The sequence below is a fragment of the Anolis sagrei genome, chromosome 1, assembly GCF_037176765.1.
Source record: "Anolis sagrei isolate rAnoSag1 chromosome 1, rAnoSag1.mat, whole genome shotgun sequence".
Taxonomy (NCBI): Eukaryota; Metazoa; Chordata; class Lepidosauria; order Squamata; family Dactyloidae; genus Anolis; species Anolis sagrei.
In genome coordinates, this window is record NC_090021.1 from 164,535,236 (window position 1) to 164,560,436 (window position 25,201).

At 38.3% G+C, this 25,201-nt stretch overlaps 2 protein-coding genes across 5 annotated transcripts in view; both read right to left on the reverse strand.

Annotated features, from left to right (window-relative positions):
- Window positions 1–3,161, reverse strand: part of FLACC1 (flagellum associated containing coiled-coil domains 1) — a 29,285-nt gene extending 26,124 nt beyond the window's left edge. The window contains exons 1-2 of the mRNA XM_060755002.2: window positions 2,415–3,161; window positions 775–840 (exon numbers count right to left, since the gene is read on the reverse strand). Coding sequence (XP_060610985.2) covers window positions 775–840; window positions 2,415–2,569 — 221 coding nt within the window. The 5' untranslated portion in view covers window positions 2,570–3,161. The remainder of the gene's footprint in view (window positions 1–774; window positions 841–2,414) is intronic.
- Window positions 3,162–5,979: 2,818 nt separating this feature from the next.
- Window positions 5,980–25,201, reverse strand: part of TRAK2 (trafficking kinesin protein 2) — a 46,528-nt gene continuing 27,306 nt past the window's right edge. For 3 of the 4 annotated variants that reach the window (XM_067470048.1, XM_060783275.2, XM_067470045.1), the window contains 10 exons: window positions 23,790–23,880; window positions 23,124–23,254; window positions 22,923–22,997; window positions 21,274–21,411; window positions 17,870–17,946; window positions 16,819–17,004; window positions 15,943–16,241; window positions 13,370–13,642; window positions 11,784–11,883; window positions 5,980–10,341 (listed from right to left, as the gene is read on the reverse strand). In XM_067470048.1, the coding sequence (XP_067326149.1) occupies window positions 9,672–10,341; window positions 11,784–11,883; window positions 13,370–13,642; window positions 15,943–16,241; window positions 16,819–17,004; window positions 17,870–17,946; window positions 21,274–21,411; window positions 22,923–22,997; window positions 23,124–23,254; window positions 23,790–23,880 (2,040 nt within the window). In that variant the 3' untranslated portion in view covers window positions 5,980–9,671. The remainder of the gene's footprint in view (window positions 10,342–11,783; window positions 11,884–13,369; window positions 13,643–15,942; window positions 16,242–16,818; window positions 17,005–17,869; window positions 17,947–21,273; window positions 21,412–22,922; window positions 22,998–23,123; window positions 23,255–23,789; window positions 23,881–25,201) is intronic. The other variant, XM_067470046.1, reaches the window with a different exon arrangement.

Below are 25,201 nucleotides of genomic sequence, written 5' to 3' on the forward strand. Positions count from 1 at the left end.
AGTAAATTCTTTGTCAAAAGGATTTGGGAATAATCTGAGGCTCCTTCTACTCTGCGATATACAATCCAGATTATCTGCTTTGAATGGGATTATATGGCAGTGTAGACTCATATAATCCAGTTCAAAGTGGATGTGGATTATCTCCCTTGATAAGGCAGTGTAGAAGGGATCTGAGACCCTGATGGTATAGTCCACATTATTATATACTGATTGTTTGTCGAAAAGTTATGGGATACAAATGGTGAAATGGATGTCAACTAATGTCATTTACAACTTACTGTTGGAGAATACAAAATTTGGATTCTTGCGTTTTGAGAGGGTTCCTTTTTACGGTTTATATTGTAGGCCCATGTATTATGCGAGTTTGTTTTATGTGATTTTATTGATTTGTGAAGGCTTTCTGTGGACATACAAAGGCTGTCTGCACTGACTCCTAAGTGCACTCTCCAAGTGCCAAATTCAATGGGAAGTTTGGCTGTGCAGAGCCAAAGAGCTCTCTTTGCTGAGAAAAGAGTTGTTCCCTTTCCTGTGTGGAAAGTCTGTCTTGGACTCCTTTCTTTCATGAGAGAAGCTCAGCCAAACTTGTGTCGCTTCTCTCTGCAGAGGAAAGGGACAGACTCCATTCTCAGTGGAGAGGAGGTACGGCTCTGCAAAGCCAAGCTTCCCAATCCTTGAGAAAAGCCATCTGATGCAGTACTTTGGAAAGCCAACTCAATTTTGCATATAATTCATCTTGATTTATATTATGTATATTCATGTATATTAATCACTTACCTATTAAAACCTGCAGGAAACTGGGTCTTAGGTAGTTTTCTTGGGATCATACCTAAAGGCATTGATCTAGTTTTAAAAACAAACAATAGATCGATCAATCAATCAACCAGATCTCCCCCCCAAAGCCAGTCCTTAACAACTTTTGACATTTGTAAGCTCACGAACTACAATAGTATCAACATATTTAATAAAAATTTACTAATGTTAATTAACTAAGAGCTCTGACAGTGTTCAAAATAGCATTGCTTCCTATGACTATACTGTTTCTGTTTTGCATCTAGCTCTAGTTTAACTGGTATTGCAAGTTACTAGGCATACCCTTTTCACAATATTTTGAACTCTTTAGGGGCTGGGAACATCTACCATCTGTATTCTATCTTTCTTTGGCTTTGGTCTTATGTATTCCAGGAGTTTGCAGCAGAGACTTGGTAAAAAGTTACATCTGCATGATATGAAGTAATATGGAGTTGAAGCAACTTTTGCTTCAACTTCAAGTCAAACAAGCAATACTTTGAGACCCAATAAAGTTTTTAAGAGTTTTTCAATGCTAAACTGTAACACCACCATCATGATTTATTTTTTCTCTCTCTCAGATGTTCATGGCTGATATACTATTAGGTAAAGGTAAAGGTTTTCCTGACATGAAGTCCAGCCATGTCTGACTCTGGGGTGTGGTGCTCATCTCCATTTCTAAGTCGAAGAGCCGGCGTTGTCCGTAGACACCTCCAAGGTCAAGTGGACGGCATGACTGCATGGAGCGCCGTTAACTTCCCGCTGGAGTGGTACCTACTGATCTACTCACATTTTCATGTTTTCGAACTGCTAGGTTGGCAAAAGCTAGGGCTGACAGTGGTAGCTCACACTGCTCCCCGGATTCGAACCTGCGACCTTTTGGTCAACAAGCTCACTGTGCCACTGGGAGCTCCCCGATATAGTATTAGGGGTTGAATATACTATGCAATTACTGTTGGCCCTCCACATTTGCGGGTTTGACTTTTGTAGATGTGATTATTCATGGGGATTTGATTAAAATATTCTCTCTAAGGTCAGCTTCCCACTGAACATTTCAAATTGGATGGGGTTAGGAGCACAGGAGCCCTCTAAAAGTGAAAAACCATAAATAAAAATGGCTATATTGTTACCTGAGACAATATAGCCATTTTTGTCTCTTCTCTGGGAATTTTAGTCCCTCCAGCATGAATCTAACGTCCACCTTCCCAGGGATAATAATGGCAGGAAAATAACCACCTACGTTATTGGCATTCATTTTTAAATTACATAATTGTTACAAAGTTTAATCAGTTAACCAGTTTCTTATCAAAGTCTAGACCAGTGGTTCTCAACCTGGGGTCCCCAGATGTTTTTGGCCTTCAACTCCCAGAAATCCTAACAGCTGGTAAATTGGCTGGGATTTCTGGGAGTTGTAGGCCAAAACACCTTGGGACCCACAGGTTGAGAACCACTGGTCTAGACTTTGATAATGCACCTGCAAACCTTGGGGCTGTCCCAAGGATCCCCCACACCTCCCTCTTGCTTCCCAGTGGCCCCATTTGGCCCAGAGGCACTGAGTCAGTAATTACCGAAGAGAGTGCCATTCCTGCCCACCCTTTACTCCAAATGTCTCAGTCCTTCCTACGTACTTGGGCCTCTGACCCAGCTGATCAGCTTTGGCTTTTATCAGCCTTTTACATCCCGTCTTCCAAGGATCCCAACACGGACAGTACAAGAACTGAGACTGGGACATGTTTGCTGCTCTCAAAAGAATCCTGCAAGAGGAAAAAGAAAACAAGAGCATCAAAATTCAAATTCCTATAATGTTACTTTAATTGCCGTAGCTGCAACTTATGGAGTTTTTCTTGGGTCTGTAGTTTGTTCAGAGTCTGTTTGAAGTTTCCAATAGCCAATCTTAAGATCCCACAAGATGCTGCCATGGTGATTCAAGTAGAATCAAAATGCTATAATTGTGCTGTGTGGAAGGGTCCCAGAGGTTTCCTGAAACCAGTGGAGGAGGTCTTGACAAACTGGGAATCGAGAATCTTTATCAGGAACAGGACATTAGCAATACACACACAGGAGGCGTTTCATTGAATACTGCAGGTTTCTTACTTTTCCAACAGCAGAGCCTTGCCTCCAAATACGTTATAGATGACAGCTCCCATTAGCACATATCAAGTTGACTGGGGATTGTCGGAGATGGGGGACATGGGAGGTAGGATTGCCAGACTGAGAACTAGAGATTACTCCTGTTCCTTCAAAAGTTCAGAAAGGGGAATTTAGCAGTTGTGGCTTCTTAGTAACAAGCAACACATGCTGAAATTCCCTCTACTATGCTATGATTAAAGATAAAGGAGCTATTCAGTATTCTCAGATATTGCAGAATACAATTTGACTCCACTTTAACTGCATCTGTTACTTCCTCGACTGGCTGCTTTCCTCTACTAATGGAGGGCTGACCCTGTGTTTATGGAGACTGCCCTTCAAAAGGTCAGTTTGCAATAACTGAACTCATCTTAATTCATGATTTGCCTTCTTCCATGCTATCCCAGTCCCACAATTGTATATATATTTATTATTTAACCTGACGCTTTATTATAACTCAGTACTACATCTGAAGAAAGACGACTAATATCCATCAAAACTCACGTTCAAATAAAAACCAGCTAGTCTTAAAGGCGTTGCCACATTTCTTTTTCAACTCCCCTTTCTTCATTTTCACAACTATTTTTAGTTTTTTTACCACCAACAAAGAGAGGAAAAGAAATATGTCACTTACTAGTAACAGGTTAACTGAAACAAGTGACTTTGTATGTTTACATACCGCTATTGAGACTTTCTGAATACTTCCTTCCGCTGTCCAAATATCTCAGGGTAGACCTGTAATTATAGACACTTAAAAACAATGATGGAAAGCTTACAACCTAAATGCCTGGTGCCTGTTTCCATCCTGTGTATTTAACCCAAGGCCTGGAAATCTTTGTGGGTGGCTTTCTTTCTCGCCATGGAAACAAGTCCGGCTCCTTCCATTCTACGTTTAAAGGCATAGTGTGCATAATTTCATTCGATCCCACCATCCATCAGTACAAATCGGCTGAGATATTACAAGTAAATAAATAATGGAATGCCAAACTTGCTCTTAAATACAGCATTCCCAAAAATATCGAAAAGTTAAGCCAGAAGCTTAACTGGGTACTAAATACAGTATTTAGGACTCTTTTGAACATACACGAGTAATTCCTCAACTGGAAATAATGAGCTTATTATAAAATGTAATAGTTAAAAATGTTAAACCTTAATGAGTTACTCTTATCCAGTTGCTCATGTGTAGGATACTCTTAATTTTCACAGAGTTTAGGGGTATTGAACCTTATATTTATATGCCTCCTGTTTAACTGATAACTGTTTGAGGCTGGATTTACATTGCCATATAATCCAGTTTCAAAATGCAGATCAAACAGCAGTGTAGACTCATATATTCCAGTTTAATGCATTTAATCTGCATTCTGAACTGGATTATATAGCAGTGTAGATCCAACCTTAGATCTGCAGGAACTGTATTAAGGTTTTAATTTGGTTGCATAAGTGGTATGCAGAAATTTCTTATGACCCCATAAAGCGGATTCACAGAAGATGCTGGAGACATATTTCAAAAAATGTTTTGAAAACCTTTTAATGAACAAGCTAACAATCTTTTGAGTATCTCCTTTTTTCCTTTGGATTTCATTGGATGCCTTGTAGTTTTGTGTTCCTTTTAATAATCGGTTTTATTCATGTCACTGCCAAAAATAAATGATTGCTATGGAGCTGTTTATGCGGATAAAGACATAGTTTGGTTTGTGTGCCAGCTTATTCAAAACATGCATCTGTCCTGCTGCCCTTTGGCCAGAAAGCTGTCAGAGCAGCTTACAAGTTAAGTAGTATGAGATTCCTACTCTCAGGCTTACCATCTAAATTTAAGGCAAATAAACGGGAAAAAGCATTGCAGTGAGAAGTAATTTCAATGCCAAAAAGTTCAGTAAAAAGAGGCTCGCCAAACATGTGGAGTGCAGTCTCCTTGGCTACTCTACAACTGCCTCAGATTTGTCAGAATCCTGGGTAATTTTACTTGGTACAAATCATCATAATTCAGTGCAAGCTGGTTGAAATGGAGTAACACGCTGTGGCACTGAGACACATGCTCATTTAATTGTACATGGATGTTCAGTTGTAGGTTCAGCGTCTTGGTTCGATTGGAGAATGTTGCTATTCAACACAAATGTCACTTAAGACAATCCACATCTGACTTTGCATTTGGGGATTTGTGCTATGCAACATCGGATGCAGGCCATCACTTCCTGCATGCCCTTTTTCAGATGCTTCTCCAAGAAAACGCTAATAGCCTACATAGAGGCCAGTAGTAGCTGGTCATTGATGTCACAACTCATCCTCTGGAACCTGATATTTAGACATTGGAATCTGTTTCCAGAAAACTAGCTCGCTAAATCTGGATGCTGATGGTTGAAGCAACAGAGGGACTCCTGCCTCAACAGAACCCACCTACTCACCCTATTAGAGCCAGCAAAGAGTGAAGAAGGAACATCATAGGAACTATGAAATAGGAGATGCTGACTAATCAAGCACCTGGTATCCAGAGGCAGCCATCTAGAAATCTCCCAGCAACTGTTGAGAGTCCATGTGGTTGACAACTGATCAACTTCTGCAACTGGCTTTACTCTTGTTATTCCTGCATATCCTGGTATTCATGACCTCGACACTGGCTCTAAGAAGCAGGATGAGGTGGCTCTGCTGCTCAGACTGTTAGTCTCCTTGGCTTAACTTGTACTTTGTGAATGTCTCACCACAATGTCAAGCATGAGGCTTGAGCAACAGCTTGAATAGTACCCGTTTCATCAATGTGCCACTCTGGTGGTCTATGGAAGAAGGGAAGGATGTTCTGCTTTGACTCTCAAAAGAAGTTCAACTTGTATACTGAGGAAAGCCCTAATTATCTCTGGGAACAAAACGGAGACTGCCTCCTTCCTCCAGAAGCAGGGTCTTGCCCCAGGTTGGCCAGCTTCTTACACTCGAGTTTCTGCTCAAGGAAGTCAGTCTGTTAAAAGCACACTCGATTTGGACTGCTTGCCCTTTGGAAACTATTCAACCGACATTATTAACTGCTGTACGTTCAATTATGAGCATTCTGTCAAATATGATTTACAACATGCTTCGTTCACATTTTAATAGTCTTTATTCAATGTATTTTGCTTTATTTGAAAGTTTCTTGGTCAAACACAATTTCAAGCAAATCAGCACCATTTAGTCAACTGTTGGTCATTTTGCTTCATGGCAATAGAAAACTGGCAAGACGCATGAAATGAATGGCTACATCAATATTGGCACTGTTGGGAAGAAATCACTGTACAATAGTGTAAGAAAGCAATTTTATATATTTCTTATCAGATGTAAATTCTGCTATAAAACCACATGCAAAAAACACAGGTCACTGATTATAATGTGTTGTGCAACCTTGTTGCGAATGGTACAATGGGAACTATTTCCAATGTTTTCCCCCCTCCCATGCTGCCTCGACAAGATTTTTCCCTTTCAATTTATTTTTTTCTGTCTGTACAGTACCATGACTCATCTATATAAACTCTAGGATGTGCATTTCAACAGCCTTTCGGATTCAATTATAGAGAGAGGCTGAACACACACATTTAACAAATAAGTACAGAATTGAGGTAACAATGAAAAAATAACAATTTATATCTACATGACGGTCTATTTTTGTGCTGAACTGGTATTGAAATATAGTACCCATTTTAAGCATACATATAGGGAAAGAAATGGCCAAACTCACAGTTTCCTTTCTCGCATAATGAGCATCCTATCTTTTGTAGTCAAAGAGCACCAACTTGAATGCTGCTTGTATTTCTCATATCTATTAATCAAGATTTGATTAGCTGGTATCTTGTGTTCCAAGGCTCCAAATTTAAAAATGGCTTTGGCACAACAGTACTGTCAATCTGGCTACCTAAGAGTTTTCTGGAGAAAAGGTAATTGAGGCACACTGTACAAAATGCATTAAGAACACAAGTTTTTGTTGCTCCTATGAGTTGGACACCAAACAAAGGGGCCGGCAGGGATGACAGTTGAATGAGGCAAAAAGACTGCCTGTCTTCTTGTTTTATTTTTACTTTCAAAATGTTCCTGTTAGAAGAGGGGAATAAAGCACGCTTCAAGCAAATAACATTCATTTATTGAAAACACACAGGAATATGGTTTGCAGAAAGAATGCCACTGATAAGAAAAATGAACAATGAAAAATATGGAGTCACAAAAAATCCACGTTCATATCTAGATTTTAAAAATGCAGCAGGAGTTTGTCGATCACAGAAAAGAGACATGCATACCCTTCGGGTATTTCTGGGTAACTTGGGGCAAATGCCAAGAATTATTGTTTCCTTGTTACTGCAGAATATGTTGGATTCCAAGCTTAACTGAGAGTAAATTAAATAAATTCCCTTTTAATTTATGTTGCCCAGAAACATGAGCTTTTTATTTTTACGATATTAAGGAAATGTACTCTAAATGTTTTCAAAAATTTAGCATATACAGTACTCATAAATTAAAATAGAATTAACATGGATATATAAATTTATATTTAATATATATATTACAAGATTTTGCTTGGTTTTCAAGGGGATAGCTGGGTTAGTCAGTTTCAGCATGGGGTGAGGAAGAGGGGGCCTAGCAACATCTTTTGAGGTGAAGATCCCATCTACATGACCAAATAATGCGGTTTCAAACTGCATTATATGGCAGTAGCAATGTGGCCTGATTTCAGCCTAAGCTTTCATTGACTTCAATCCACTTCATCAAATGCATCAGTCTACCATTTGCAGAAGTTTTTTGCTTTGTAGGAAAAAAACCTTTCCTGGTTTTCTAAGAGCACAAAAGGCACATTTGTAGGTGACATGTAGCTACAGAAAATTAAAATATCTGATGAAGTCAATGAGTCCATGAAAACATGTATCTCAGTGAGTTTTGAGAATCCTGCCAGATCCCTCCTCCTTCTCTGTCTCCATTATCCTTCTTAGGATTTTGCTTAGTTTCTGAGAGTAATGGAGCTACTAGAAGCTTATGGATGATTCGGACAAACATCTGTTGACAAAATATTGATGTAGCTGATTCCACTTGTCAGAGTATTTGTACTTTACAGAAATCATAACAAATCCTCACTTAGAATGTCTGAATGATGTGTTAAGGGGAGAAAAGGCATGTTTGCATATACAAAGTTATAATGTACGTATTTTGCATTTAATCTGCTTAGAAGTTTGGGATAAATCCTATAGCTAAGGTGGGAATCACATATTTCTGCAGCGATTGTTGGACTCCAAGGCCCACAATTTTTTACCACTTGCCATACCAGCAAAAATGCTGGGAACTGCTATCCAACATTTGGAGAGCCCTACGTTTTCCACCCTGTCCGTACAATAATAGGAAACCATGCATATAACTGCCACCTTAACGAAGTTCAGCCATGCCTAAATGTTAAGTCACACGGCCATCATTTGTGCTTAATCTTCAAACCATGTCGATTTGTTCTCTTAACATTGCCAGGTAATGCAATCCATGGGAGAGTGGATATATGCATCATTATGCCATAAGCACAAATGAGTTTTATCACGCAGCTTTGTGCAAGCATGCCATGATTTGCAAGTATTTTCACACAAAGGGGAGAGAAGTCAATTTCAAATGTGCGTAAAACTCACTCATCAAAAGTTTCCACTTCAAACATAAAGTTTGTGCTTCTTCTCTTTTTCCTGTTTGGATCTCACACCCAAAGCTATGCTGAGAGAGACTGTTTCTACCTGATCACAACGCCAAAACAGAGGTTTTCCATCTCAGTATGGATTCATTGGTAAAGACTGAAGTTCAGACTGCCACGTTATCAGGGAAGAAAGCTTTACTTTTTTTAAACACGGCTTTTATCTACTGAAGCTTGAAAAACAGATGCCACCTTATTCTTCTTTAGCATTGGAGCATTGTGCATATTCTTTTGTGCAGTAGATTCTTTGACTATTCTTTGAAACTTGTGAAATGGGAGCCTTCCACAGTTCAGACGACAACAGACTGCCATGCGATTTGTTCTTCAGGACAGATCTTCCTGGATGCGATGGCTCCAGTCTATGGTCACTTCAACCAAGATTGTGTTGGAAATCTACAGCAGTCCAGCAACAATGTGCTTAATATGTCTGAAAAGCAGAATACCAGGTAACATTTCTTTCTGCCAAGTAAATCAAATAAATATAAAATCTACAAAAACTTATAGATTTACTCCCTTTTAAAGATTTGCCTGAGAGTTTCTTTTGTGCAACAACTGTCCACCTGGGAATATGAATATATTCTATATGTAATTTTTTCCACTGAACTTGCAACACCTTTTTTTTAGAGTAATTATTTTACCAGTATCCGCATTTTAAGTGTAGAAACTAAACTGGTTTTTTTCTTTTAAAAATAAATCTCAGCTGTTGTTCTGGCCCATAAGTTAATTTGGACTTTACTCCTCTCCTTAAAATTTCATTTCAGTGGTAGGAGGTTTCAAGTAAAACCCGGTCAAACATACTCAAGACATGGATATTTACTGTTCCATACATATAATATCAAAGGTAGAAAATACACTGTATTTATGTTGCTTCTATTGATGAACAGAAGGTTAACGATTTCAGTGATCTCAAAGCTGAACTTTGGTTTCTTCTTTCCTTTGTCCTCTCTTAATGTTTGCATCTACTTTCCCTCATCTTCCATGCCTCATCTTTGCTCGAACCTCCTTCAACATCCCTCTCTTTAAACCTCCTTTTGACCATGATCTACATCCTATGCACTTTTCTTCTTCTGTGAGCTAACATCCTCCACGCTCAATTCTCCTTGAGGATTCCCATTTTTGAGGACGATGTGCTCAGGGGGCCTCCAAGAGCCCCGATCATGACTGGGAGGCTGTGGTTTCTTCTCAGGCCTCCCATCAGATTGCTGCCTGCATTGACATACACAGCCGAGTCCTGCCTCTGGAGGGCGCTCTTTGCCCCCTGACCTTTCCCACTGTCCCCTGCCTCGGGATGCTTGACAACTCTGGCAATCCCCAATTTCTTCAGCCTTTCCACCAGGTTCATCTTCAATTGCCCTGCGTCACAATTAGAAGGTTTCGGTCCATACATTTCCGGCAGTAAGGTTTCGGCAGGCCGGGAGGCCAAAAAGTTCTCAAGTGCATTTGCTCGAGAGTCAAAAGGCAAAGGGGAAGGACAAGGCGAATGCAAAGGGGAATTGGGTGGTGTTGAGGGAACAGCAAGTATCTTGGGTGGCTGGAACAAAGGTGCATTCTCCAAAACTGGACTGTTGTAGACCTTTGCAGAGATGCCCTGCTCTTGCAAGAGTTTAGCCAAGCTTGTAGTGCTGCTAAAGGTGGTAGTGGAGTCCCTCCTGTTAGTGAGGAACTCTCCAATACTGAACCTGCATGATGTGGCGGGGGAGCTTGCTACTGTACTGGTGGTACTGCTAGAGCTCCCAGAGCACAAGGGAGCGTATGAAGAACTGGAAAACAAAGAGGGGAGAAGAGAAAGGGGAATTAAAGAAAGAAAGAAAGTGCCTAGAAGTCAAGAGCAAAATTTCTGTTTTTTTATAAATGATTTTAATTCAACATACAAACAAAAAAAGATACTTGAAATGCTCTTATCTCAAAGCAAATTTTCCCATTGAAATGCTATAAATCTGTTCTGCCCTCCTGAAACTTCCCCTATTGTTTGTTAAATAAGAAAATGCACTTTATAAATAACATAATGTATAAATACACATTCACATGGAACAATAAAAAAGAAAGATCAAGTTTAAGATGGTAGAAACATCAAGTTGGTGCAAGGAAGCACAAGGTAAAGAGGCAGAAGCATAATTTTCTTTATCAGCATTCATTCCAGTCTCCCTCTCTCTTGCTCTCTCCCCCCCCCCCACCTTTATGAAGCCAAACATATCTGAAATAAAAAACTACACAAAATCAACTAACCCAAAGTTTGTCAAAGCAGAGCAAAGCAAAGTTGACAGCCATTTCCCAAAGCAGACAAGAGTACAGCAGACAGCCATCTTCCAAAGCGGATAGGAGCATGAGGCACGGAGACACAAGGCATAAAGACTGCTCCCTTTAAACAGAGGCTGGATGGCCATCTGTCAGGTGCTTTGAATGCAAAATTCCTGCTTCTTGGCAGGGGGTTGGACTGGATGGCCCATGAGATCTCTTCCAACTCTATGATTCTATGAAGCCCTAAAGTCCTGTACACTCACACTCGCTTTTAATGCAAAACAGTGCTCTTATGTCAAAACAAAATCAGCTGTGCTGTGCTCTTAACTCAAAATGTTCTTAACTCAAGCACTCTTTTAGCTACAACGTAGAACCTATACACATTCTAAACAACCATTTACTAAAGTGATCTATCAGCCTCTTGCTCATTGCCTATTGATTTTAACTTATTAGTTAGTATCTTTAATTATCACTTTATTTCTATCTTTCTGCTTTTAATAACACTCTCTATGAAGAGTGTCAGTGAAAATAGAAAGGTAGAAATAAAGATGAAGAGTGTCCCCAACTTTGCTGTATAAAAGTGAGAAATATGTCCTAGTCTTTCTTGAATTTGGTCAATTTGTCCATCTTTGGTAATTCACATATTTTCATTAGCCTCTCTGTTTTCTGTACCAGGAATAGGAGCAATGGCACCCTTTTAGAAGTTGTGGGACAGTAACTTCTCATAAACCTAGCTAGTGCAGTCAAACAGGGATGAGTGTTAGGAGCTGCAATCCAACAAAATCTGGAGATCACATGAATTCAACTCTGTCCTATTTCTATCCATCTTTTAAAATGCTTTTAAAAGGTAAAACACATGACTATAGCTAGGAATACATATAAACAATAGTTTCCATTGCTTAATTGGTTACAAAATTCTGGGAAACTGGGATTTAAATGACTGCATGCAAAACAGGCACCTTACCTGGGTGTAACCTGTGTAATATCAGATGGGTGGAGGATTCTACAATTGGTATAAGTAAAGGTAGAGTTTGTAGATGAGAGGCATTTTCCTGGGTTGGAAGCTGCAAGAAAAAAAGACAACCAATTATTAGAGAATGGAGCATCCTGTGTTTGTTATTCATGGATGATTAGTCACTTGGAAAGTGGCAAATAATTAAAATATTAAAATAGAACATGGCCATATAGCCCGAAAAAACCTACAACAATACAATTAAAATACAATCTGCCTTGCTTAAGTAGACCAAAATACCCAAAAACTGAAACCAAAAGCAACTCTTAGTTTTGTTTTCAGATTATTTGTAGATGAGGAAGAGACAAAAACTGGTCCCTGAATCCTGTGCAGATGCTCACTACTGGATTAAAAAATAGTAGAACAAAATTATTAATATCACAAGCTGAGAAGTGTTGAACATTTTTTCTAAGTCAAATGCAAAATATTTTACACATTTTAATGGAATCTTTCTAATGGCATGGGTAAGTTGTGAACCCTTCATTCATCTTTCAGATTTATCTTAATTGTTGGTGAGTAAGGAACCAGTTATACTTTTCTGAATGCCTCATCTCTGGTTTAGAGAGCCGGAACAGTCTTTGGTGGCATGCAACTATTCTTGTTGCAAATTTTTGGGGTTAATCATTGCTGAGGAATTTGCTAACATAAATGGGACCCTCAACCTTGGCTAATATAAGCTATGTTGAAGCTATAATTGAAACTTTGTTACCATTATCTAGGATGCAGTGTTAATACTTATATATGGGTAAAGGTCAGTGGAGAGATTTCATTGCTGTGCTGGTAGAAGAGAATTCCTGGATGGCATCTTCCTTATTTTCTTCTTCCTTTATGAACTGCCTGAACGGCTAGACAGAGGTTTGTGCATCTCCTAAATGGGCTGGAATATGGTAAGGGGGCTGCGACAGTTTTCCCAAAATTGGGTGAAGGTGTGTCCAATCAGTGCCACTGCTCAATCTTGAGGTAACCATGCCTCCTCCTAATATCATGCAATAAGGAGTTATCCCACCCTTCCTGCCTTCCCTGGGCCACATTGGAAAAATAAGTGGGTTGTTGTAGGTTTTTTTCAGGCTATATGGCTATGTTCTAGAGGCATTTTCTAGAGGGGCCCAAAAAAACCTACAACAACCCAGTGATTCCAGCCATGAAAGCCTTCGACAATACATTGAAAAATAAGTGTCTTGGCAATGAGAAAAAAACCCGTCTGTGCATAATTTTTGTGATGTCTGCCACCACAGATAAGTAAAAAGACCTCCTATGCACAATAATTCTAATTATGCAACACTGAGTTCATAGCGTTAAAATTATTGAGCCAGCCTTCTGGCTGAACAGTTTGCAATTATAATGCGAATTATGGATAATATTGTAGACATAACATACTCTGATTCCATTCTGTTGACATCTACAAAGATTTCACTCAAGAACCACACACTAAAGCTACAAAAAAGAAACCGCCGAAACATATCTCATGATGAAGTAAGTTTGCAATTTTGTATTGGGTTGCATTCATAGTCATCTTTCTGTGCTCAACTCGTTCTTACCTGTGAGGGAACCCGTTGCTAGTTTAGCAGGTGGTAAGAAGATTCCTGCCACCGACTTTGGCACTCTTGGTTTCCCTTCCTCTTGAGGAGACTGTTGCACTTGAAAGGTTATGCCTTCATCCCTCTCTTCATCTTCTTCCAAATCAGAAAGGTGGTAGCCATCATCTTGTGACAGTGGTGCAAAACCTTTTGTGACAACACCAGGGCGTGGGTCAAGAATGGTGCCAAGGTGAGGCTGAGCCAACTGCTGCCAGTGGAAGAGTGTCTGGGAACCTAGTGAGGAAGAAACAGATGTCTCAAACAGCTGGGGTTTTCTCCCAAGGAATACTCCCTAATTGTAGGCACTTATATAAAATTTATGAGATTTTCCCCCCAGTATGGATCAGAAGCTAGATGTCTTTGTCACTACCACTCCTTTTTGGATTGCTCCTCTTCATACTCCAGAAAATGCATATTCAAAGGAATGTAAAGACATGATGACTAATAACATGCTCCTGTCTATGTTTTGGTCTTCTGCTTTAAAGCAAAGGATACACTCATTTTTGAACTGGGAATGTAATGTTCTATATTGCTTTTGGTGAACAAGAAAGAAAACATGTTAAGTGAATTATTATAATTATTATAATTATTATTATAATTATTTACCACCACCACCCCATTCTTCTCTCTACCAGGAGACTCAAAGCAGCTTACCATATATACTCAAATCAAAGCTTTTTTGGGGCTGAAAAAGCCTCCCTTGGCTTATAATGGGGTCAAGTCGGGCAGCAGAGCCTGGAGGCCATTGATTGCAATGTATGATTTATTTTAATTCCCTACCCTTAACAGTGTGTTTTCTTTTCCAAATCATCCCTCCCTCAAGAGGGAGAGAAGCCCTTGTAAGTCAGGAATATCCATTAATCTTATAAAAGCATTTTCTCCTGAAATATTTGTTAATCTCTCCTACAGATATATAGGCATTTTCCCCTACAAGCCTTTGCAATCCCCAAGTACCTATATATCTCTAGCTATCTAGCTATCTAAATTAATTTTATATATTAATTTTCCCTCATATGTTTGCAGGTCTTTGCAAATCCTGTATACATATAGATATCTAGAGATTTCCATGTACCTGTATATCTGTATATCTGTATCTATACATATACATTATTTTTATGTAGGGATTTTCACCTCACATGTTTGCAAGTCTCTGCAAATCCTATATAGGTATTGATAAATATATAGAGGTGCCTATATATCTGTGTGTATGTATATGTATGTATGTGTATGTGTGTATGTATGTATGTATATGTATATATATATATATATATATATATATATATATATATATATTCCCCTCACATATTTGCAAATCCTATATAGATATAATTATCTACATAGAGAGAGATGTCTAGACAGATATATATGAACATAGATATATAGGGCTTGCAAATATTACAGGGGGAAATGCACACACAAATTTATATAGATGTGTCTAGATAGATATCAATATAGATATATAGGGCTTGCAAATACAGCAGGGTAAATACACACACATACTTATAGAGAGAGAGAGATGTCTAGACAAATATTGCACGATGGAAATGCACATATATAGAGGATTTGCAAATATTTCAAGGGGAAATGCATATGTGAAATTAGTATAATTACAGATCTGTATCTAGTTCTGCATTGTTTATATAGGAATTGAATGTTTGCCTGTTAATATGTTGGAAGCTGGTCTGAGTCCCCATGGGGAAATAGAGCTGGATACAAATGAAGTTTTACAATTATTATTATAAAGTTATTGTTGATACCATATTGTTTTTGTTGATCCTATTTTTCCATTTACAGAACTAGTTTATTGTTTTTCTTTGAAATATGGTAAAAATATTCAAAAACATTTAACCGACTGATGCCTTTGTTAATGTAATTTTATTGATATCTATTTTTATTTTCAAATTTTCCAGTAGCTGGTGCATTTTCCATCCTAGGCTTATACTTGAATCATTAAGTTTTCCCAGTTTTTTTGTGTGGCAAAATTAGGTGCCTCGGCTTATATTCAAGTTGTCTTATACTCGAGTATATACGATACATTAAAAGCATTTCCATACAATTTAAAATCTACAAATATACAAACATTAGAACAAAATTAAATAACATTGGTATTTTAAAATTCAGTTTAAATCCATAAAAAGATATTTAAAACTAAAAACTACAGCAACCCCTGACTTGATCTTAAAAACCTTAAGATCTTTAAACCCCAACTGCCTGTTTTTGTATTACTAAAAGGAAACTAAATCCACAATTTATTTTCCCATGTCAGTAGTTTTACACAATTTGGAACTGTGGGATGGATGGAAGGACAATGTGGAAAGGATCAGCAGATCTGGGTCGACCCAGGTAAAGAAATTAAAGTATTTTTCAGCATGCTAGAAAGTAGAAAAAAATCTTATATCTATGTGTAGCAGATGAACTCAGGATCTCTTTGATCTTTCAATCCAGATCACATTCATGGTCTGAGTATAAATTAACAGCTGATACCTCACTTCAGACCATTTCAAGAAAGTGAGAGGGAACACTCTTTACCTTACCTTCAATAGGTTTGACAATTTGCAGTTTCTCTGGAAGGAGGCAACGTAAGCTGCTGGAGGACCCAGAGAAGTCAGTAAGCTCTGAACAGCTTCCCAGAGAAAAGCAGCTTTCCACAGGAGTGCTGCAGTCACTCGGATCTTCCTTCTTTTCAGCCAGGAAATGGATCCTACGCTCCCACTCTTCTTCAAAAAACTGCTTTTCACTCAAGTAGTTCAGACGGCGGAGAGTGAGCCTGTGCAGAGCTGTGGCTAAATCACCCTCCTTGGGAATGCCATCATGGCCCAACTTCTGAGGTTCCCTTTGGGAAATATAGCATTAACATTATGTCAGAAACATATTGAAGACTTCCCAAATAGTATAGTTTGTTCAGTTTGCTTCTGTAGACAACAAATGAGATTATAAATTGTAAACAGAGTTCCTGTGAGCAGTGGAAGGGATAAGATGTCTGAACAGTAGTAAAGTTTACACAAGTCTATCTAATACTGATGCCTAAGACTCTTGTAATATTGCAGTGGAATCGTGTCATAGACACAGAAAACTCACTGTGCATGGACTTTGAACATATAACGGAAAATATCACTTGTATAACGAAATAATGAATCATCCAAGTAAGCTTCTGGAAATGTTCTAACAGTATTTTCCAAGGTGGACAAAATGTTAGGGGAAAAAATATATTTATGCATACGCATTTCATGTTAGGATGCTGAGAAAATCAGAAACTCATAAATATATACATAAGTAGGTTGGATAGAAATAAGAGCTCTTCCCGCAACTAGAATCTTTGGAAGAGTAGAGCCCAACACCAACAACAAAAGGTCTGTACACATTCCAAAGTTAGACTATCTCTTCTTTCTTGTTTGAAAATGATTTCTGACCTGATCTCCTGAGGTTGATGCATCTTTCCTTCTAGGTGTGGCATGCCAGAAAGAAAAGGCTTTGAGGTCATGACTACACTTGAGCGATTTGACCCTGGGATGGGCAGTGGAGCAGGACACAAAGCAGAGCGGCCACGTATCACATTAGCAACACGGACAGTGTCAAACACACGCTTCTGCTGCACCCTGAAATAAAAAGAAAATAATTGATATGGAAATGTCTTTCAAGCTTCCTCCAGACAAGGTATCTTATTCAATGTGCATCATAACTTGGTAAACACTGTGCATCAATTGTAAAATATATTTGTCTTAGTTTCCAGATCCAGTTTAGCCCCGAACTTGGATGCCCAGGTGCTCGACAAGAACATGACCTTATTTGCACAAATTCCTGTATTCTAGGTGTTGTGTAGCCTAGCCATTAGGCCAATGGATCTCCTTCTCTGCTGCCTTTCTGCTGACAGTTATGCAAGTTGCTTGTTTATTTGGGTTGTTGTAGGCTTTTTCGGGCTATATGGCCATGTTCTAGAGGCATTCTCTCCTGACGTTTCACCTGCATCTATGGCAAGCATCCTCAGAGGTAGTGAGGTCACCTCCTCACTACCTCTGAGAATGCTTGTCATAGATGCAGGCAAAACGTCAGGAGAGAATGCCTCTAGAACATGGCCATATAGCCCGAAAAAACCTACAACAATCCAGTGATTCCAGCCATGAAAGCCTTCGACAATGCTTGCTTATTTGTTTATTATTCAGGAAGGCATTTGGCTGTAACCTGTGATATGCTTCCCATCTGCCATTTACTTTGTTTTTAACTGTTTTCTAAAGCTCTCTTGTGTTTCCAATTAATGCAATATTTTACTTGAAACATTTTTTCAATATTATTGATAACATCTGAATTAAAAAACATTGAAAATATTGCAATAAAAGATTGTATTTTAACAAAAATGGGAGACCCAGGTCCATCTGTACTATGCTGTGTTAGGGCTGACTGTGCTGAGAGATGTAGTAACATGTCAAAATGAAATCGAATTACGAAACCAAGTACTGCACTTACTTTTGCTTAGAGACAGATTCTTCCTCCATACTCAGTTCTTTCCGCATCGTTCCCTCGATTTCTGCTGCCAAAGAGTCCTTAAAGTGGAGAGTATATTACAAAGACTTAATATGATTGTAAAATGGACCATGTGTATTTCTTTGCACATCATAGGAAACATGAGAAAATATCCAAACGAAACCCATGTCTGACAGTTGAGATGGTGGTTTTTATATCTTTTTCACAGTTCTATCTGTGGGGCTAAGCGATAATATTGTAAATTCTCTGGATTTCATTCTCAAGGCCTGGGAAGGTCACTTTTGTTTTTTGATCCTTTACTCACCACTTAGCTCTTCAAGACTTTTGTATTAAAGAAGATACTTCCAAGAAGCCATTTAGATGGTGAAACACTGAGACATTAAACAACCTTGTAACAATTTCAAATAATGATGTTTTAAAATGCTTACTGGGATTCTATTCCTATAGTATTCAGCAAGGCATAAACTAAGACTTAGGTAGAGAAGTAGCAGATATTAACAATTTGCGTTGGTTACAAAGGCTGAAGAACATAACTCTCAATTTTAACCTAGTTTCTAGTTTTAGATATATTTCTTAATAACATTCAAATACACAGTCTTTCACTCTTTGTACACATAGCCATTAGGAAATGCCACTAAAGTTCCAATATTATTATCAACATCATCATATTTATTTTGAATAGTATTAAATACAGTATTGAGTTTATTTGATGCTTAAACTATAGGTCTTTCACATACAAAGCAAATAGATAAATACATGAACACCAGATTTTTAAAAACAATATAAAATACACAATAAAATCCTATAAATCATTAAAATGCTACATATATCGATGGCAAGATGCACCTTTAAAATACTACATACTGTATGGACTCGCACCTGCATAATTAAAAACCAGGTAAAACCAAATAGATACAGCATTATTAAAACTACATAAACAGTCACTATTTATTAAAAGCATCCCAGCACAGTCAACTGCAATATCAAATATTAGTTTGGCCTGGATTTTCTGTGCTGCAAGGGCAAAAAGAGACACCTTGTGAATAACCACAGGGTTAGTGTCAGCCAAGAGATAGAAAATCTTTTCTGACACAGTGTTGGTTTGGAGGAGGTGAAGAATAGACCCAAGGATTTTGGTTCTTGGCTCAGAGTACAGAGGACAGAAAAACAAATAGTGAGGCAAATCCTCAATTTCCGGGGCCCCGCAAACACATAAACGAAGAGCCAGAGGGGTGCCCATGTTTCTGCCATCAATCACTGCTGTGGGCATACTTTGAAAACGAAGGGCTGTGAAGGCTTTGGAGTTATTAATAGCCTGCCTATCATGTTGGACACAGTGATTAAAATATAGATTAATGAAGCTTCTTCCTTGAGTTCAAGACAGAGGGCTTATCAGAGAGAGTGGGGTGAAATTCAAGCAGCTTCTGGTATCTTGTATTCCAGACTTTGCATTTTGCTAACTGAGGAGTCTTTTACACTTCTCTAATAACTAAACAGGGTGGAGTGAACACGTGATCTTATGGAGGGGAGACTAACCTCTGCCCGGACCAAGACTGCCGGGGTGCCCAGTGGGAGTCTCAGTAGTTTCTTAAGAAATGTATTCTGGAGAGCCTCCAGCTTTGCTGTTTGAGACTCATCCCATCCCCAGACAGCAGCACCATACAAAATCTGGGCTATAACTTTACTCTAAAACAATCATATTTATTTATACTCCACATTTCTTGATGATGGTAATAATAATAATAATAATAATAATAATAATAATAATAATAATAATAGTAGCTTACATGATAATGAGGATTTAAAGATAGAACTGCAAAGAATCTGGCACAAGCCAGTCAAGGTGGTGATTGGCACACTGGGTGCAGTGCCTAAAGACCTTGGCCTGCACTTAAAAACAATTGGTGCTGACAAAATTACCACTTGTCAGCTGCAAAAAGCCATCCTAATCTGATCTGCATGCATTATTTGCTGATACATCACACAGTCCTAGACACTTGGAAAGTGTCCGATGTGTGATCGAATACAAAAGCCAGTATAGTGACCTTGTTTGCTGTGTACTAACCTTATTGCGTATCTAATAATAACAATATAACAATATAATAATAATAATAATAATAATAATAATAATGACATGCTTTGTTTCTCAATAAAGAAAGAAGTGTGGAGTATAAATAATGATGATGTCATGACATGCTTTAGGTCTTGAGAAAGAAAGAAATGTGGACTATAAATAAATATAATAATGATGATTGATGATGATGATGATGATGATAATAAGCAAAGGTAAAGGTTTTCCCTTGACATTAAGGCCAGTCATGACCAACTCTGGGGGTTGGTGCTTATCTCCATTTCCAAGCCGAAGAGCCGGCGTTGTCCGTAGACACCTCCAAGGTCATGTGGCTGGTGACTGAATGGAGCACTGTTACCTTCCCGCCGGAGCGATGCCTATTGATCTACTCACATTTGCATGTTTTCGAAGTGCTAGGTTGGCAGAAGCTGGGGCTAATAGCAGGAGCACACGCTGCTCCCCAGATATGAACTTGCGACCTTTTGGTTAGCAAGGTCAGCAGCTCAGCGCTTTTACTCACTGTGCCACCACGGATAATAATAATAATAATAATAATAATAATAATAATAATAATAATAATGTCATAGGATGTTTTGGGTCTCAAGCAAGAAAGAAATGCAAAGTAGAAATAATAATAATAATAATAATAATAATAATAATAATAATAATAATTTGCAATAACAAGTACTATGGTCAATATTAGGTCTTTCTTTCTTTCTTATCAGAAGAGATGGAGGGAAAAAATAAAGCAGCTCTTATTTCCAAGAATATTCTTGACAAACAGATGACTTAACATTTTCTTCCTCCTGCTGCTAAAAGAGCAGCAGAAGAAACCTCATTAAAAGACTGTTGGAGAAGTTTGCACGGGATCCCAATAATAATATTGAAATGAAGGCAACGCCTCCCTTCCCAAATAAACAGACTCAACATTGCAATACTGGGAACAGAACAAAAGCATGATTCAGAATCCTTTAAAAAAGTATTTGAAGATAAAATGTAGGGTTACACTTATACAAAGATATGGCAAAGCCATCTTAATCCTTTTCATATAGTATTCCTTCTCCCAGTGAGACTTATGAACCACAGTAACAAATGCAGGTGACAGCAGGAGGCAGGGGGAAGGATAAACCTGAAAGGCCAAAGGAAAGATAGCCAGGCCTTTTGCTAACTCTCCCCCCCCCCCCCCCCATCCCCAGGGCTGTCACTCTCTGTTCTTTACAGAGATCATGTTTTGCTGGAAACCAGCCAGCAGAACCAAGGATCCTGCGGAGCCAGTGGGATGTGCTGCACCAGCAGCCATCCCTTGCCAACGTACCACAGGAAACACTCCACAGGACTGGGGGCGACCGAGAAGGGCAGCTTGGCTGGCTTTGCTGCGCAGTCCCTTGGCTTCTTCTTGTGACTCATGCAACATTCCCAGGCATTCTACATTCCGCTCTTGTAAGTCATGCAGCTGCAAGATGACAAAAAAGGCAGTAATTCATTGGGTACAGTGGGAAGTATCAAATAGGCCAAGGACGTGTATATTAAGGGATCTTGCAACACCTTTAAGACTGAAAGATGTTAGCAGCATAACAACCTAGACATAGGTTTACTTCATCATGCATGGAGTGATGTATTTAAGAGTGTCATATGTGGATTGAGTGAAATTGTATTATTGGGGTCTGGCCAAGGGCCTGTTAAGGCCTGCCAAGGCTGAAGACACTATCCTAAGAAATTTGGAACCTAGAAAACTGCATTATGGAGGAGATCAAAAGTGCTGATGAAGAAAAACTTCTGAATTGCTGATATAACTGATCTGGGAACTTTTGGCGTAAATAGCACATGTTTACATAGTAAGAGACAATGATTCTTTAAGTTAAGGAAGTCAGAAACAATGGTTCCTTACTTTAAGGAAGAAAAACAACATCTGTCTGGAATTTATGTTGTTTTTCTTAGATGAAAGACAGGTTGTAAAAACTACCCAGAAAAAAACAGCAGAAATTACTATACAAATAGACTCTTTTCCTCTTGGAAAAGTGTCAGATCTGTGGGGAATGTGGAGTCTGAACACCTCCTTCCAAGATTGACTGAATGAAGAAGGTGGTAAGTATGCATGTTGAATGAATGTATGTGAAGTGAATGCTGAGTGTATGTGGATTTCCCCTTTGTCTGTGTAATCAACATAGCTGCTGTAAAGCCAATACTGGGTCTGTGAGTCTACTTCTTTCTCTGAAAGTGCCTGATCTGCCCAAATGAAAATGGATTAAAGAACATTATTAAGGTTCAAAAAGTATTCATGACAAGAGCAGAGCTTTCCAGCTATGAATAAACAGGTTCTGTGTGTAAGCAGTAACAGAAATGCAAACCTGTGGGTATGATGATGAGATGACAAGTTCAGTTTTGGCAGTGGCTGTTGGGGGACAAAGGCAGGAGGAAAGTATTTGCATAAAGTCAAGGTGAGTAGATCATCATATTTTTGGCCACCAACATCCATCATTAAAAATAAACTTATCATCTCATCACTCTACCCCAAAATTCTGCAGGATTCACACATCTCATGTATTTTCCTATCTCAGAGGAAGGCAGAATCCAAACTATCTTACAGTCTCGGAAATGCTCTCTCATGGCAACAAGACGTTAGCCTAAGTATCTTTCATTTATCTTTGCCCCTCTTAAATCAAATATTCTAATCTAAACACTTTGGACTAATGAAAAAAAGATAAATGTATACAACAAATGAAAATAAAAATGCTCTTTTAATAAGGTTATGTTTACTAATTATTAGTTTAAATAAAACAAAGTAAGTTAAATAGGTACCAGTTTAGAACATCAAAAATATTCCAGACAAAATTACAATATTTTTCTGGAAACCCCATGTCACCTAATAGTTTTCACAGAAGAAGAAAAAAAATCTTTGCTCTCATTTTATGTTCTTTAGTCTTTTCCTCTTGGGTCATATGAGAACACAGAAGATACTAGTACCTCTGCTGTCAGCTGTCTCTGGGCATCTTTGGAAGCTTGCAGATGCAATTTCAACTCTTCCTTTTCAATTACATGCTGAAGGGATACAGAAAGCAGTTACTTTATTGCCCTGCATACCATGGGAAATAATAATAGCTCTTGTAATCTAAATAACTACTGACATGTCAAGTATTCCTAACTTTAGCCTATATGTACACAAACCTCTTTGATTTTATGCTGAAGATCAACGATCTGTGACAAGAGGGATGAAATCTCCTCCTGGTAGTTAAGCAGTTCGTCATTTTTTCTGGTCAACTCTTCACTCATTTGTGCAATTTGGGCATGTGTTTCCCCTAAAATTATAGCACAGATCATGTTTAGTTAATTAAATAATTGTCTTGCATTCACGTGAAAAAGAATAAATATCCTTTGGGCCTTCATTGTATACAATTCTTATATGAAAACTTACATAATGAAACAACAACAAAAAAAAGAACATTCACATGATGAAAATGGAAACCACTGTGACAATTTGTCATTTTTTAACAACATTCATTACTTTAAAGTTACCATTTCTAGCAATTCTGACTTTTGGTATGAATACCACATCCTAATTTCAATGTTCTGCTTAACAGCATTTACTTCAAACAAAAAGACACAATTTTCAACCATACTTTAAAGAATCGGAGGGAAAGGGTAAAAATGGTTTTTGAGAGGGAAGGACAGTATCTAAGTTATTACTAGAATTCTTCTAAAATCAAAACATATGCTAAAGGAGAAGAAGTGCTGGTATATCAGCTGGTAACATCAAGCCACAACATGAAGGAGAGGCGTATGAGCTTGAATTTCAAGACAACAAATATTATTATTTCCAGTGGAAAATATCACCTTGGTACTCACTGATCTCTTTGACACAGTCACTGACCAGCTGCTGCTCTTTTTCTTCATAAGTCATGGTTTCCGTCTTCAAATGGCAGGCCTTCAAGATCATTCAGAAGTCTTCATTAATATTAAAAGTAGCCCTACATATGAATAATTTCCCTCCTTCCACAGAAATCAGAAATAGGTTTGCCATACTAGCAAAATGAACTTTTATAAAATTAGATAGCTCACTGTTGCATGTACACCCACTTAAGCCACTACTTCCAATTCAGAGGATGCAAGGTTCTGACATGTCTAGAATTCACATAAAACCATCTTACTTTGTGAGAGGCCTGTTTTAGAGTCCAGATGGTACATTTTTACAAATCTTCCAACTTTACATTTGTTCATAACAAGAAGTATCCCCCTGAATTGGAAGTAGTGGCTTAAATGGAAGTACATATAACAGTGAGCTATCTAATTTTATAAAAGTTCATGTTGCAAGTATGGCAAACCTATTTCTGATTTCTAAATCAGAATGGGAGAAAGGTTTCACACAAAAGCATGTATGAAGGAAAAACAGTGGACATTGCCCCTTATAATTCTTTAATTATTTTGAAAATCTAGTTTATAGACTCTGAATTCTACATACCACTTAAGAATATTTTCATATCAAAATATAAGACTTTCTCTTCCTTCACTCTACAACTAATGAATGTTGCAATTTTCTGAACTCTTAATTGGAAGTAAGCCTTACTTAATGTAATGAAAGTTACTTTTGAGTGAATGGGTTTAGGACTAAACTCTAATTAATTTAGTGTAAATATTGCTAGTTTATCTACGAAGGTTAATATTCAGAAGACAATATGGAATGGTGGTTCCGAAACTTCAGTCCTCCAGACACCTTGGACTTCAACTCTCAGAAGTCCCAGACAAGCTGGAAAACAGTCAGGAATTCTGGTAGCCAAAGTCCAAAACATCTGGAAGGCCAAGGTTTGGTATGCATAGCGTAACTGGTGTCATAATTCAACTTGATGTGTCTCAAAGTAAAAATATGCATTTTAATAATAATAAGTAATTGAATATAACTAGAAATCTACCAATACTGAGAGAACCCTCCCCCCAAGACCTAATTATATTCTAAGGATAATTTGTGAAGGTGTTAACCTATAAATCCCTAAAATGACTCAGAGTCAAGATCTCTAAAGGACCGCCTCCTCCCACATGCGCCTGTCATAAATTTGAGATCTTAAAAGGAGGCCCTGTTGTGCATCCCAATACCTAGGGATGTAATGGGGATTCCTCTGTTGCGCATTTGGACTGTGGAACTCCCCAACCAAGGAAGTTAGGCTGGGTCCCATCTCTTTTAAGCTTCTGATGAGCACCCAAACCATGACAGTTCTACATGACAGTCAGTGTCCGAAATTGTTCTAGGGTTA